This window comes from Meles meles, chromosome 2, assembly GCF_922984935.1.
Source record: "Meles meles chromosome 2, mMelMel3.1 paternal haplotype, whole genome shotgun sequence".
NCBI lineage: Eukaryota > Metazoa > Chordata > Mammalia > Carnivora > Mustelidae > Meles > Meles meles.
In genome coordinates this window covers 68,804,142-68,819,963 of record NC_060067.1, presented here as the reverse complement: position 1 = coordinate 68,819,963, position 15,822 = coordinate 68,804,142, and the positions used below count along the sequence as shown (strand labels likewise).

Sequence of the window (15,822 nt, the reverse complement as noted above, 5' to 3'; positions counted from 1 at the left end):
CTTGCTGTATGACCCAAACAAGGAACCCAAACAAGGAACAAGGCCACCCCCACCTGTAAAGGTCCCCCTCCAGATAGGTCAGGGGCATCTAGACACCTGACCTGTGACTGATCCTGCTTTTCCCTTCCTGAGCCCTAACTCCCACTTTTATGACTTCTATTAGCCAATAAAAGTAAAACCTTGAAACCCCCAGACCCCCATCCTCACACTGTACTAAAGGCAAAGCCTCAGGCCTGCACCCTCTCTTTCTCTAGCTATGACTTTGCTGTGTGGCCCCTGGTGTGCTGTGTACCCCCTAGGGCCTGAGAGTAATGAACCTTGTTCCTCAGAGTTCCCTGATGGTTTTTGCTGAATTGTGTCCTGTGATGCTAAGAATTCCAAGGGCTGGGCCAGCCACAGCACTGGTCCCCAGCACTCCTCACTGAGACAACACTGATGCAGCAACTGCCTGCCTACAACACCCCTATGGCCCAGTGAGACTGTAGGAGGCCCACAGGGTCAGGCCCAGACCCCACCTTCTCACCCCGAGGCCCTGAGGCCCCGTGAATACCTCTTCAGGACAGCAGTTTCAAGGATCTCCCGCTAGGCAGCTAAGAGGCTGGTACTCAGGCTGGGCAGGCCGGAAGTGGATGTCCCCACCCAAGACAGAAACCCCTTCAGGCTGACAACTCCTGCTAAGAGCTGTGAGGAGGGCAGAGGCTGGAACCCACAACAGGGCTTTTCAGAACTGCAACACGGCAGCTCAAACATCCTGCTCATTCTAAAATTGTCCTATTCTAGGGGCTCCTGGGTGGCTCAGTTGTTAAGTGTCTGCCTTCTGCTCAGGTCATGATCCCAGGGTCCTGGGATCAAGCCCCACATTGTGCTCCCTGCTCCACAGGAAGCCTACTTCTCCCTCTCCCCCTGCTTGTGTTCCCTCTCTCACGGTCTCTCTCTGTCAAATAAATTAATAAAATCTTAAAAAAAAAAAACTGTCCCATTCTAAAGGGGCAGGTCCAAGTGAGCTATATCCTAACTATTATCACAGAATGAAGCTTTGAAACTAGCATGAAATTAGGTGGTACTGAGAACAATTTACTTTCTAACACTGTAAGGCAGTGAGATAAGGAAAATCATTTGGGACTGTGTCACAGCGGCAGATCTTCAGGTCTCAGGACCAACCTTTTCTCACTAACTTCTCATTGAGATGTTTCAAATCCTGGAGGGGCTCCCATGGAAGGACGGACCCTTTTTTCCAGGAGCTCTCTGAGGGAAAGCAGGCCAGTGTGTGCAGAGCTTTCTGTCATTTAGATCCATTTTATTTTCACGTACCCATACAAAACTTCTAAATTTTAAATAATTCGAGCTTGGGAGACTTTCAGTTGGACCCAATGAGGCAGACATGTACGCAGGAAGTAGGGCAGTGAGAGGAGATTTCTCACCTGGCAAACTGATTATATGCTTCTTGCTCTCGGCCCCCAGTGGAGGATTGCTCTGTTTCAAGGTAGATATACTGCTCACGGAGTGTGAAGCCTTCCCGCAGGACACCGTCAGAGGCTGAGACCTCCAGAGGACCACTGCCGTTTATACAGCTCTGCAGTAACACTGCAATTCCTTTAACAGAGGGAACCACAGCCTGTGAATACAAATACAGTTTCCAAATTAAACACAATGTATTTATTCAAGAAAGGTATGTCTTACAATTAATCAGAGAGAAAAGGTCTACAATTAAATTTGTAAATAATTGGCTCTCTTAATGACAGTCAAGGCCAAAAACCAAACCCATGATCTTACTCTTCAAATCTGGTCTTCTCCCTATTCAACATCATAGCAGAAGCCTTAGCCAGTGTAACACAATGGGAAAGGGAAATAAAAGGCATATAAATCAGAAATGAAGAATTATACCATCCCTATTTACACATGACACAAATGTCTGCACAGAAAACCCAAAGGAATTAACAAAAAACTCCTGGAACCAATATGAGAGTTTAGCAAGGTTGCAAGAAACAAGATTAAAACACAACATCAATTGTATTTCTACACACTCTCAGTGAACATGTAAAACTGATCTTTTTCTAAAAAAAATATATTACCAGGGAGTGCCTGGGTAGCTGAGTCGGTTAAGCGTCTGACTCTTGACTTCGGCTCAGGTAATGGTCTCAGTGCTATGAGACTGATCCCCGCATCAGGCTCCATGCTGGGTGTGGAGCCTGTTCAAGATTCTTTCTTTCTCTCTCTCTCTCTCCCCTTCTGCCCCGACCCCCACACATGTGCACACATGTGCTCTTTTTCCCTATTCTATTCTAAATAAATAAATTTTAAAAGTGAAAATAAAAATAAAAAGATGTGTTACCATTTATAATAACCATTTTAAAAACTGAAATGCTTTTTTTTTAAAAGATTTTATTTATTTATTTGACAGAGAGAGTGAGTGAGAGCAGGAACACAGGCAGGGGGAGTGGGAGAGGGAAAGCAGGCCTCCTGCCGAGCAGGGAGCCTGATGCAGGGTTTGATCCCAGGACACTGGGATCATGACCTGAGCTGAAGGCAGATGCCCAATGGCTGAGCCACCCTGGTGCCCCCCAAAATGAAATACTTAAATAGAAATCAACAAAATGTGTACAGATCTGTATGCCATGTGACATGACAAATACTGGTGAAAGAAGCCAAGGAAGACCTAACTCACAGAGACAGCCCACGTGAGGACCACAGAATCCCTATAGGAGTGTCGGTTCTCCTGAGTTACTCTGTAGAACCTAGATCCAGAAATCCGAAGTATAAAAAACATGAACAACACTACACCAAGTCACATTATAATCAAATGGCTTAAAACTAATGATAAAGAGAAAACCTTAAAAGAAGGTGACAGGGGCACCTGGGTGGCTCAGTTGGGTAAGCGTTTGCCTTTGGCTCAGGTCATGATCCTGGGGTCCTGGGATCGAGCCCTGCATTCTGTCAAATAAATAAATATCTTTTTAAAAAAAGAAGAAGCAGGGGGTGTGGGCTAAGCAGTTGGGGTAGAGCCATCACCCAGACAGAGATAAAGCGAAGTGAGACAGCAGATCTCCGGTGGGAAACAAAGCAAGCTGGAAGACAGTGGAGCAAAGTCTTCCAACTGCTGAAAGGAAAAAAAACAAAAAACAAAAAACTATTGACTTATAACTCTTTAGCAAGCAAAAATGTCTTTCAAAAATGACAGGTAAGGGGTGCCTTGGTGACTCAGTGGGTTAAAGCCTCTGCCTTCAGCTCAGGTCATGATCCCAGGGTCCTGGGATCAAGCCCCGCATCCGGCTCTCTGCTCAGCAGGGAGCCTGCTTCCCCCTCTCTCTCTGCCTGCCTCTCTGCCTACTTGTGATCTCTCTCTCTCTCTGCGTCAAATAAATAAACAAAATCTTAAAAAAAAAAATGACAGGTAAAGCTAGATTTGTATGCTACATAGAAAACTACAAAACACTGTTAAAAGAAACTGAAGGTTTAAGTAAATGAAGAGAGCACCCCCTGTTCACGGGCCCAAAAACCCAATCCTGTCAAGATGGCCAAACTCCTAAATTTCATCTATCAACTCCACACAATCTGCATCAGAATCTCAGCTGTGTGCCTGGAGGAACTGAAAAGATGATGCTAACATTTATATGGAAATGCAAAGTGACAAGAATACCCAAAACGATCTTCAGAAACACAGAGTTGGAAGACATACTCCCAGACTGCATGGCACTGGCATCAGGACAGACACACAGATCTATGGAAAGACAAGAGTGTCCAGAAATAAACTCCTATATTTACAGTCAAATGAATTTCAGAAAAAGTGCCAAGAAAATTCAATGGGGAGAAGAGTCTTATCAACAGTGTTGAGAAAGTTGGGTATCAACACACAAGAGGCTGGTCTGTGCCCCTTATCTCACACCACACACAAAAATGAACTCAAAGAGAGCCACAGATTTTAATGGAAGAGCGAAAACCATAAATTCTTAAAAGAAAACAGAATAAATCTTTAAGACCTGGGATAGGGAAAGCATTCTTAAATATAAAACAAAAGAGCAAGCAATAGAAAAAATTGGTAAATTGGAATTTATCAGATTTTTTAAATTTTGTGTTTCAAAAAACATGAATAAGAAATTGAAAAAAATAAGCCACAGATTTGGGGAACTACAAATCACAGACCTGACAAGGGACTCATATCAGAATATAGAAAGAAGGCTTACAGATCCAAAATAAGACACAAATAACCTGATTTAAAAATGGGCAAAAGGGGGGGGGGGGATGGCCCTGGAGTAGGGGCTGTGGCGGTGCGTGGGGACCCGGTGCGGTGGCTGTGGTAGCTGCAGGACTGACAAGAAACTATCAAAGTTCCTGTGGAAGTAAAGTAGAATTTCATAAGAACATAATGGATGGAGAAGAGAAAACCTATGGTGGATGTGAAGGCCCTGATGCCATGTATGTCAAATTGATATCTTCGGATGGTCATGAATTTATTGTAAAAAGAGAATATGCACTAACATCCGGAACAATAAAAGCTATGTTGAGTGGCCCAGGTCAGTTTGCTGAGAACGAAACTAATGAAGTCAATTTTAGAGAGATCCCTTCACATGTGCTATCAAAAGTATGCATGTATTTTGCCTACAAGGTCTGCTACACTAACAGCTCCACAGAGATTCCTGAATTCCCAGTTGCACCTGAAATTGCACTGGAACTGCTGATGGCTGAGAACTTCCTAGATTGTTAAATAAAATAAATTATAATAAACTGTTAACTTTTTTCAGTATTTAATACCTGTAGTTCAGTTAGTAATTTTTTCATATATAGCATGTTGCCTGTGTGCAGTTGAAAAGCAGATTATCTTCTGTTCTTTTGCATAGCAATCAGAATTGAAATTTGTTTGCTACATCAACAAATTAAGGACATTTTCACAAATTGAGAAATAAACAAATATGCCAATTTGTAGGTGGTTTTGCCTTATCCTTTGGATGTGATTTTAAAAATTAGAGCAGTGGTGAAATAGTAAATACTGAAATTTAAGCATAAATGAACACATTCTACAGGTAAATAATGGGGCTATGTATTTTTGTGTTTTTAGTGTTTTTTTTAAACCTATTCTGATCTTATAACCGTTGTTAGCATTACTAGAGATATGCAAACAATTGCATTATAAACATGTTTATAACTTAGCCAGAATATTGATTTTTATAATTGTCAAAGACATAAGAGTTGACATTTCTTATGTGTCTTTTGATAAAGTGCAGTATTAAGTGTATCTTGTCTTTTTGTTATTGCTACAATTTAAGAACTTTATTTAAAAGCAATTTTGGAAGATTACTAGGAATAGCTTTTGGAGCAATCACTTTCTGAACTGTAGCCACATGGTCAACAAGTAAACTACATGACTGATTTCATGTGCATTGTGCATTTTGGCCAATCCAAAGTACTGTATTTCACTGACTATAAAGCTTCCTTGGCAATATTCATTCTTCTTACATAGTCCCTTGTTGTGACTGCACTTTTGATTATTTAAATATGTTTTAAAGGATTCATTACAGACTTTATTTACCTCTTAAAAGCTAGACTTTTCTGAACTATTCCAGTCTTCCTCCAACCAACTGAAATGTTATAAAAAATTTTAAAACATTGAGAGATGCAGTGCAAATCTTAGGATGCACTTTGATATAGTATATGAATTATCTTCTGTTAATTAAAATATGTCCCAATAAGTATGATACCCATAATCTGTGGGTCTTCTACTTAAATCAGACTTAGGTCATTCAGCTTTTATACTAAACACACAAGAAATTTGAAAAACTTGACAGAGCACCTCTGCTTAGGCATGGGAAAAGGAGCACTGGAGTAGGGTTTATTATTATCTCTATCTTAGTAGTTCAACAATGCTGTCATTATAGGAGATACATAGTTAAAGCCTTTAGCTTAGGTCTTTGAGACTGGTTTAATATGGGCCAGTTTTTCCAGAACCTGCCAAGAACATAAGCAACCAAGATCTATAAAAGTAATTTTTCCTCATAGAAGACCTAACATTGTACTTTCTAGCTTACTGAAAGCAATTAAGTACGTTAATTGCATATATTTTAGTAACTTCTCAAGACATACTGGTACATATTTTAGTATAGAAGATTATCAAGTACAAGAATTATATTCTGCTACTTGCTGACAAATAATGTCAAAAACCTAAATGATGATCATAAAGGTCAAAGTGACAACTAGAATAAAATTTAGCTTTGACCAATTTTAGTAGGTTACTTTATGTTTGAGATCGAGAAGTAGCCTTAAGTTTAAAATATTGAAATAGAACTGAAAGATTAGGAAAAACTGTATATCTTGCAGCAAATGGTACTTGCATGTTAATAAAGGCTCTTGACTGAAAAAAAAAAATGGGCAAAAGATCTGAACAGACATTTCACCACAGAGCACATGAGAAGATGTTCAAGGTAATTAGTTATTAGGGAAATGCATTTTAAAACCACAGTGAAATACCACTTCACACCCACTAGAACAGCTAAAACCAAACAGACAACAAAGATTGGCAAGAAGGTGGAGGGCCTGGAACCTTGGCGTGTTGCTGCTGGAATGCTCCAAAAGGCATCCCCGCTCTGGAAGACATTTTGGCAGTTTCTTAAAAATCTGAAGAGAACAATGCATTACCAGTCACTCAGCCCAGGGCAGGTGGGGGCTTCAAATCTTATTCATAGCTCTCTTACCAAAATCAGACACTAAGAAAATGAGTTCTTTTATGGTGCCAAAGAAACAAACAAAATCCAACACTGTTCACTAACCTGCTCAGCTCTTAGCTGGGTTGAACCATCCTCATATATCAGCGTTATGACCACGGCCACTGCCTGTTTGAGCATCTCAACCAGCTGGCTTTTCTCCAAATCATCTAAATACCTAATGTCACAAAAATGGTCTCCACATGCCCTTGCGTTCCCACAGTGTAAGTGGGCTTTGACCTCATCAGCATCTTCTTCCAATGCCACATGTTTACTTGTTTTCCCTGAAAAATGACATGTACTACATTTTCTTTTAAGATTCATGGGCACTTCTTTCTCTTCATTATTTTTATTTTCCTTTAGGAAATGCTTTCTTTTACACTCTGTTTTCTGTAGGACTGAAGCCTCTTGGTTACACTGTGGAATGAAACAACTGGGAGGAGCCAATGAGCTGATGTTCTTCTGGTTTTGGTCAGCTGACGGCTGATCTGTGAGTCTGATACTGGAGGTGGGAAGACAGAGCTTGATGGACACGCCTGACGTCTGGCCTACAGTGGAATTCAGATTCTGTAGAAAAACATGATATGTTTCACTGGAATGTAGATTCTTAAGACAGATCTATAAACCAAACCAATTTCTGGTAAGCTTTGTCTAGGTAAAGTGGGACACAGCTTCACATTATCTATGATCAGACTTTCTAAGGAAACGATATAGTAGCTTCTAGAGCAGTAATTTTTCTCAGCCGAGGTAGAAGTGCGTATCTGAACCATGGGCTGGAGTAGAAAGGAGTCCCAGAAGTCTCCAGCCATACCTGGAGCACGTAACGACAGGTGCCATGGATGGGAGGATGTTTCAGATGCGCCCAACGCTCAAGACGAGTGATTTACAACTTCCAGGTAAAGGCCACTTACAGAACAAATGAAATCACCACAACTATTTGATAATATGTTCCTCTGTTTACTAAAATTTTTAAAACTATAGCTCAACAGCAATCCTCTTCTTGTCTCGATGTAGTACTGTGCAATATTTATTCATAAATTCACAAACTGAGGGTAAAAAAAAGAATCGCTATCCATCTCATTACTGTATTCATTTAGAATAAAATGTATATTAAGAGCTTATTTTTTAGATTTGTGTTGTATTTGTTTTAAACAAATGTATATTAATAGAACTTTAAAAATAATTTCAGAGGAAAATGTTTCAGTATTTGGCATATGGTCACAGAAAATTTAAATTTATACTCCTGTTTTAATTACAGAGGAATATTACATGGTTTCAAGAAAAGACTTCCAAGGGGCGCCTGGGTGGCTCAGTGGGTTAAAGCCTCTGCCTTCGGCTCAGGTCATGATTCCAGAGTCCTGGGATCGAGCCCTGCATCGGGCTCTCTGCTCAGTGGGGAGCCTGCTTCTCCCTCTCTCTCTACCTACTTGTGATCTCTGTCAAATAAATGAATAAAATCTTAAAAAAAAAAAAAAGAAAAGACTTCCAAGCATAAAGTTATATTATGTTAATAATTCTGCAGAAGAGGATACAAGAAAAGGAATTTGGGAGCAAAAAGGAAATACAAAAATCTAGATTGTTGAAGAATATCTTGCTCATGTTGTTTTTAAAGGGATGCTTGTGGGTATTAAGCTGTCAGAGTACAGTATTTAGGTTCTAGTGGTTTTATTTTAATGACAATGTAATCATTTTTAAAAGTCAATGCTGTCAATACACCAGGAATTATATATTGTGAAACATTTTAAACTTGTTCTGAATATTTTAAATATCGACTTAAAAATGTCATGAGGTGAGGCACCTGCGTGGCTCATTGTTAGGCATCTGCCTTTGGCTCAAGTCATGATCCCAGGGTCCTGAGATCGAGCCCTGCACCAGGCTCCCTGCTCAGCTGGGAGTCTGCTTCTCCCTCTTCCTCTGCCTGCCCCTCCCCTTGCTTGTGCTCTCTCAATCTCTCTCAAATAAACAAAATCTTTAAAAATATATATATGTCATGAGGTATATGGGCTTTTCAAAATTCTTTTGTGAGAAAAGCAGCAAAACACTGGTGAGCCGGTGACGGGAGGGCCACGCCAGAGCAGGGCTGAGAGAAAAATCTCACTGGCCTCTCCCCCAGCTTCAGGGCAAACCATCATCCTGTTAACCCCACGGTGGATCCTGCCATCCCCACTTTACCACAGGGAGTTTCAGTCAGACTGAGCTAGGCGAGGCTTTGAACACAAGTAGTTTTTGCCCTAGAACCTATTCTCTTGGCCGCTGTGTCTCCCATACCAGGTCTTTGGTGAGATGACCTCTTCTTTCCCCTCCCCTCAGGCCCCCACGGAGAGTTGTGTCCATTTCCTTCTGAAACTTCTCTGTACTTCAGCTGCCCCACAGCCCCAGCTTTCTTCCTAACCTAAACATTTCTGCCAAGTGCCCACCCACTCTCTAAAGGTGGGGCTCCTGATCATCCTGTAGATGTCAACTCAGGCATAATTTTCACACTTCAGGAGGATTCACAGACTACACTCCCCCCTCCCACCCAGGAAAAAAAAAAAGAGCACAAAAACTGGGTGAGTGGGGTGCCTGGGTGGCTCAGTTGGTTAAGCGACTGCCTTCAGCTCAGGTCATGATCCCAGAGTCCTGGGATCGAGTCCTGCATCGGGCTCCCTGCTCCTTGGAGAGTCTGCTTCTCCCTCTGACTTTCTCCCCTCTCATGTTCTCTCTCACTGTCTCTCTCTCAAATAAATAAAATCTTTAAAAAAAAAACAAAACAAAACTGGGTGAGTGGTCTCTCCTACTGTCCTTGGGACTGACCCCTACCATGGCACCCAATGCACCATCCTGTGGGGTCATGGCACTTTTGTGTCTTTCCCTCCCACATCCAGCAAGTACAACTGTGAGCTCCTGGAGAAGAACTCCATTCTTGATTTTCTGAAGCGTGGTAGCTGCAGTGCCTAGCATACATCAGACACTTAATAAGCATGTGTTGAACGAGTGAAAGTTATTTAGAATTACTCATATTTGCAATGATTTACCCTTTTTTCCAGTGATTGATTCTCATTTTCAAGAAGTACTCTATATTTATTACAGGAACTGTTTATCACTTCTGCAGCTTCTAAAAACACAAAAAGGAAATGTGCATTAAAGAAACATTGAATCTAAGTCATATAATTAGCTAAACATTGAAAGTGGCCTCTACAACCATGTCACTTACTCATTATTTACTTACGTAAAACAGTGAAATAATATTCAGACCCAAAATGTATACTACCATTGCAATAGATATTTCTGTAATATATCTTCAAATTATCTGGAGACAGAGCCACGTAATCATGACACATTTATTGGAATTATTACTTGGTATTTCCACTGAATACCGGAGTCTGAAAACCCAAGTTCAACATTTTATGGAAACCTTGAAAGTATTGAAGGTTTGAGGAAATTCCTATAATGAATAATATTGCAATGGAACAATTAGAGGTTCAGTAAAGCATCATTAATACAAACCTCTCTTTTAAATTTTGTTTTGATATTAGTAAGCCTGGGCTGAACAGTAAGTGATGGAACCACATTCAACCCCAGGCAACATGACTCAGGTGTTCGTGCTCTTAGCACTGTGATTTATATTCTCTCTACAGCAACAATAATAAGCAAGGAATGCAAATATCGGGAACCTTTGCAGTAGAAAGAACATAGGATAAATTTAACAAAAAGGCATGAGGGGGGAGCCTGGGTGGCTCAGTGGTTTAGGCCGCTGCCTTCGGCCCGGGTCATGATCTCGGGGTCCTGGGATCGAGTCCCGCATCGGGCTCTCTGCTCGGCGGGGAGCCTGCTTCCCTCTCACTCTCTCTGCCTGCCTCTCTGCCTACTTGTGATCTCTCTCTGTCAAATAAATAAATAAAATCTTTAAAAAAAAAAAGGCATGAGGCACTCAATGATGAAAAGTTAAAATCTCATAAAGTGGCATAAAACTAGATTTCTACAAATGGAAAGACACAGCATCCAGATGGGCACAAAATGTCCAATTCTTCCAAAAACAAATTTAATGCAATTCCAATTAGAGACCCTACAAAGCTCTTTCAATTGAAAAAAATGTCAAAGTGCATATGAAATATTAAGTATTTGAAAACAGACACGAGAGGTAAGTTAAAAACCAATAAAAGGCTCGCCTTGCTGGATTATCAGAACATACTCTTTAGCCCCTGCAATCAAATTCACGTTGTATTCAAATAGGAAGAGTCAAAAGATTTCTAGAACAGAACAGACAATGACGAAACTGACCCAAGGCTTTATGAGACTCTACTACAGAACAAAGATGGCATCTCAATTCAGTAGAAAACAACAGATTAATAAACAGGAATAGCAACAGTGCTTCTGAAAGAGCAGAACACACTGGGAAAACCGTTTGGAAGAAACATGATAAAGGGCTGATATCTGTGTTTTACAGAGAGTCCTTAAACACTGGCCAAAAAAAAAAAAAAAAAAAGACAATTCAATTTTAAAAATTAGCAAAAGATAGGAAGAAGCAGAACACAAATCAGCAAATCCAAGAAACAAACATGATATAATACTCAATCTCACTAGTGGTCAGGGAACCAACCAGAAATGGACAGAAGATGTAGTTTCAGGCATTGCTGGTAAAAATGTGAATAGCTAGAATCTTCGTGGAAAGCAAACATTCAAACTAGTCAAACTAGTCAAACTAGCATCACCCGTGAGAGCTGGCAAGAGGACTGCCCCAAAGGGCGCAAAGACGGGCTTCCAGGCTGCTACTAATGTTCTGTTTCTTGATCTGCGTGAAGGTTACAGGGGTGTTCGGTTTGTGAAATGTAGAGTTATAAACTCAGAATTTATGTGTTTTGTGTGTAGAATGTATGTGTTTGTGTGTGTGTGTGTGTGTGTGTGTGTGTGTAACCTCAATAAAAACAGAGAGGTATGAAGTATATAAATCATCTAACCAAACAACCTTACTATTGGCTGTTTCATAGAAACATATGCAACAGTAAATAGGTCTAAACCGAAACATCTATGGCAGTGTATTGGTTTACGGCAAAGGACTGAAAGCAAAGCAGGTACCAATCAAGACAGAAGGTGATGAATAAATTATGTAACATCTACACCACGAAGCACACAGTCACTGAAAAGAATGACTTAGAGCTTTACTAGCTGCCTTGAAGATGCAGAATCTGTGAAAATATCTCATTTTTGCAACCCATGAACAAATCTCCCCATTTTTGTATGTATGTTATACACACCCAGTGGCACAGGCCTGGTCCTCAGGAGACTGACTCTGAAGTGGTTTGCATTTGGAAAGGTTATTGGGGAGTACTCTCAGGATCAACATGTACAAGAGCATGACAGGAGGACTGGGCGTCACTTCAGAGGCCTGCTTGCGACTTGGGTGGCCTATAGAGTTATCCCCCAGTGGGTCAAGAGGGTGGGACTTTATAAGCCAGCACCAAGCAATCATTGTGTCAGTTGCCCCTGGGAAAGGAGTATGCAGCTGAGACAGCCACCCGGAGAGGCTGTGTTATGAGCAGACAGACAGGCAGACACTCCCAGCCGGTGGGGTGACAAATGGCTTAGTGCTAGTGCGAGAGCCTGGGCATCCACAGGGCTCACTGCCGTCCTCTGCTGCACTGCACCGCTCCCAGCCACCTGCTGCAGATACGTTTCTGAAAGCAGCTCCTTCAGGATTCTGGTAGGCCTCTGGCTGAGGGAAACTTTTAAAGGGAAGGTTAATGGGATGACCTGCATTCCCTGGTCACAGCAGCTGGTCTCAAAGCTATAAAGGAGATTCGTGTCCCTGCTCTAATGCACATTCTAGAATCCCCTCAACCCGGCTTAGCACCTCTGCTGGTCTAGGTGGCTTACCCAACCGATGGAGTTACCCAAATCTCTCATCCCTGAGAGGTATAAGCTCCTGGCCACCATGGTCACTGCATTGGCCATGAGATTTGGACAGAGGACAGAGGTGACCAAGTGCATGCTCTCCTGCACCATCATGTTAACAGCAACCCTGACTTCTGATGACCAGGATACATCCCAACCAGGGTGCAGATCACACGCCCTGCCTGCCAGTCTCTTGGCCCAAGACTATTGAAAGGACAGGGCAGCAGCTGCAGCTTCAAATTAAATGGTATTCTTCCCGCAGCCCCGGGGGACTTCCCCTCTGATAGTAAAGCCTCATTCTGCAGAACTGAAAGGTATTAGGGGAGAGACACATTTACTGACTGGAGCCCTGGAATTGATGATAAGCTGGACCACTCCCACATCCCCCTTTTGGTTTGTTGTCCCCTTAATTACACATACTGGGCACCACCCTCAGGAGGGGACTCCTCCATGCTGCACCTACTACAGGTTCCTCCATTGGGATGGTGTTGCTGGGTGTGTGGCTGAGGGAACCCTTGGGTCCCATAGTCACGTGCCCACTGCAGCTCCCTTGCTGTATAGTGGGTGCCCACATCCAGTGCAATGCTTGTGGAACTGAAGTGGATCAAAGGCTCTGAGCCTTGGATCACAGAGCTGAGGCCCTGCAAACAGGAAAGGGAAAGCCATGCCTGGAATGTGTCAATGCACTCTTAGGGGGACAACAGTTTGTGTTATCAACTTGCCACCAAGTGACTGTTTCCTCAAAGGATGCTATTACTATGGTGTTTGGTCTGTTGTTGGAAGGTTGGACACTCAGCAGAGGCAGTAACTAGATCAGCCCTGGTGAGTGGGAGCACAAGTGGTTGAGTCCAGGCGAGGTCTCCACCCCACCCCATGGCCACTTGAGAGCCCCAGGTGTTTGTACTGGGACAGCAGGTGACAGGCTAGTGCATGACATGCAAGTCATTCCCACTGTTTATTCCTTCAACCCTCTACCTCAGGGAGCTGCTCTGTCTGCTTTATTGTGTTTAGTTCTTTACTCCTTGGTAGCTAATCCCCTTACTAGCTAACATGCTGTACCTTTCCCTGTTCAAATTACCCTACAGTTTGTTTCACCTGACTGGCGCATGTCTCATGGGCTTCAACAGGCCCAGTTGGCCCTTCTTGGCTAGGGTGCTGACTTAATAGCCAGGAGAGGAGGAGGCAAAAATTCCTCCTTCTAGAACAAGCATCCCGTACAGTCTTCAGCAATGGTGGGAAAAAGAAACACTGCCTTAATAGAGGAGTAGACACTTCTGCATGCCCCAGAGGCATCTGGGATTCAGGGTTTGAACATGCCGATCCACATGTCTCCATGCCGGATCTCAGGGTCTGGTCCCTCTTCCCGATCAAGGCCCTGACCTTGAGGTAGCACACCTGCCTGGGCTGAGAAGCCAACCTTCTCTAGATCTCTCCGAGTTTCAGGACTAAGCACTGGTCTGTGGCTGTGAGTGGTCTCTTTGTAGACTACCAGGGAAGCCCTCTGATGAACACATTTAGCCTTTAACCGCTAATCACTCTCAGCCCTTGTCTTTTTCCTAAGGATTTATTATTCCTAGCCACAGCCACCAATACCATTGTCTGCCACACCATCCATTCCCAAAGTTGCAACTGCACTGCTGCCAGTCCTAGTCTGCCTACCACCTGTGATGGTCATCAGTGCCAGTCAAACACCACAACACTGCGTGTGCTCAGACTACTCCTGGCACCAACTGTAGCAGATCAGGTTCCCGGGAACCAGACTGAACTTCGCCACAGGAAGCTGATGGGGGTGTGGAGGGACTGAGTGAAGGGGATGCTCCCGCACGGCACCGTTGCAAGAAGACCTCAGTCAACCCCACTGCAGGTGGAGAGGGGTCTAGATGACACAGCACAGCCACATATGCAAGCTAGAATTAGTCACAGAAAGAAATGGCAAAAACATAAAAGGGACAAACTAAGTTTATTAGCTTGGGTTAGTAACAAGGGGAAGGTTCAACAAACACAGCAAAAGTCCGAACTAAGAAAACAAAGTGCAGATGAACCCTTTCACTACTTGCCTGTGTGTATAAGCATTTAAGAAAATATTTTTTAAATGTGGGATTATTTTGGTTTTGTTTAAAAGAATTTCCTAAGTATTGCAAAAAAAAAAAAAAAAAAAAAAAAAAAGAACCCTCCCAAAATGTCGAGAAAAATATTTAAAACATATATAGAAGAAGTCCCTCAAGGGGCCCCCAGGTGGCTCAGTTGGTTAAGCGTCTGCTTTTGGCTCAGGCCGTTATCCTGGGGTCCTGGGATTAAGTCCTGGATCAGGCTCCCTGCTCAGGGGGGAGACTGCTTCTCCCTCTGCCTCTGCTGCTCATGCTTTCTCTCCATCAAATAAATAAAATCTTTAAAAAAGAAAAAAAAAAAATGGGGGCGCCTGGGTGGCTCAGTGGATTAAGCCGCTGCCTTCGGCTCAGGTCATGATCTCAGGGTCCTGGGATCGAGCCCCACATCGGGCTCTCTGCTCCGTGGGGAGCCTGCTTCCTCCTCTCTCTCTGCCTGCCTCTCTGCCTACTTGTGATCTCTCTCTGTCAAATAAATAAATAAAATCTTTAAAAAAAGAAAAAAAAAGAAAAAAAAATGTCCTTCAATATGTGTGTGTGTAGAAAGCTCTTACACCTACATGAGAGGAATCCACAGGTGAATCCAGCTGTGGCAGCATTCAAGGAGAGATAGCTCAGCCCGCCTCACAGCTGGAAGCATATCAGCAGTTAGAGGGCCACCCAAACAAGCTGTGTAACTCACAGCGTGCTCACTGGAGCTGCAGACGAACCAGTGCAGTTCACATTAAAAAGGCATGCTGGAGGCAGTGTTCTGAGCAACAGGTCTGGGTGACTCAGTCAGCGGGGCACCCAACTCTTGATTTAGGCTGAGGTCATGTTCTCGGGGTCCTGAGGTGGAGCCCCACATTCAGTTCCAACACTCAGCAGGGGATGGGAGGGTCTGCTTCCTCTCTCCCTCTGCCCTTCCCCCCACTCATGCTTTCTCTCTCAAGTCTTTAAGAGAGCGGGAGCAGGTGGGTGGGGAGAGGGAGAAGCAGGCTCCCTGCTGAGCCAGGAGCCCAACATGGCACTCTATTCCAAGACCCTGAGATCAGACCTGAGCCAAAGGCACACACTTATCTGAGCCACCCAGGTACCCCACAACAAGTATTTTGAGCAGTACCTTGTAAAATGCTGCTCTCACCACTCAACTGAATTAAAGAGAAAGAAAAGGG

The 15,822-nt window shown here is 43.0% G+C and overlaps 2 protein-coding genes across 2 annotated transcripts in view; one reads left to right on the top strand and one right to left on the bottom strand.

The window, feature by feature from the left end:
• POLN (DNA polymerase nu) overlaps positions 1 to 15,822 on the bottom strand; it is a 157,374-nt gene that overhangs the window by 124,442 nt on the left and 17,110 nt on the right. Inside the window, 3 exon segments of the mRNA XM_045997769.1 lie at positions 1,422 to 1,615; positions 6,759 to 7,259; positions 9,707 to 9,783. Coding sequence (XP_045853725.1) covers positions 1,422 to 1,615; positions 6,759 to 7,259; positions 9,707 to 9,783 — 772 coding nt within the window.
• On the top strand, positions 4,328 to 4,702 carry LOC123937157 (elongin-C-like). Its single transcript, XM_045997771.1, has one exon. It carries the CDS (start codon positions 4,364 to 4,366, stop codon positions 4,700 to 4,702), a length of 339 nt encoding a protein of 112 aa, XP_045853727.1. The 5' UTR covers positions 4,328 to 4,363.

What these genes read in the sequence shown, in the direction of transcription:
- LOC123937157 (XM_045997771.1), top strand. Translation starts at nt 4,364, where the DNA reads ATGGATGGAGAAGAGAAAACCTATGGTGGATGTGAAGGCCCTGATGCC.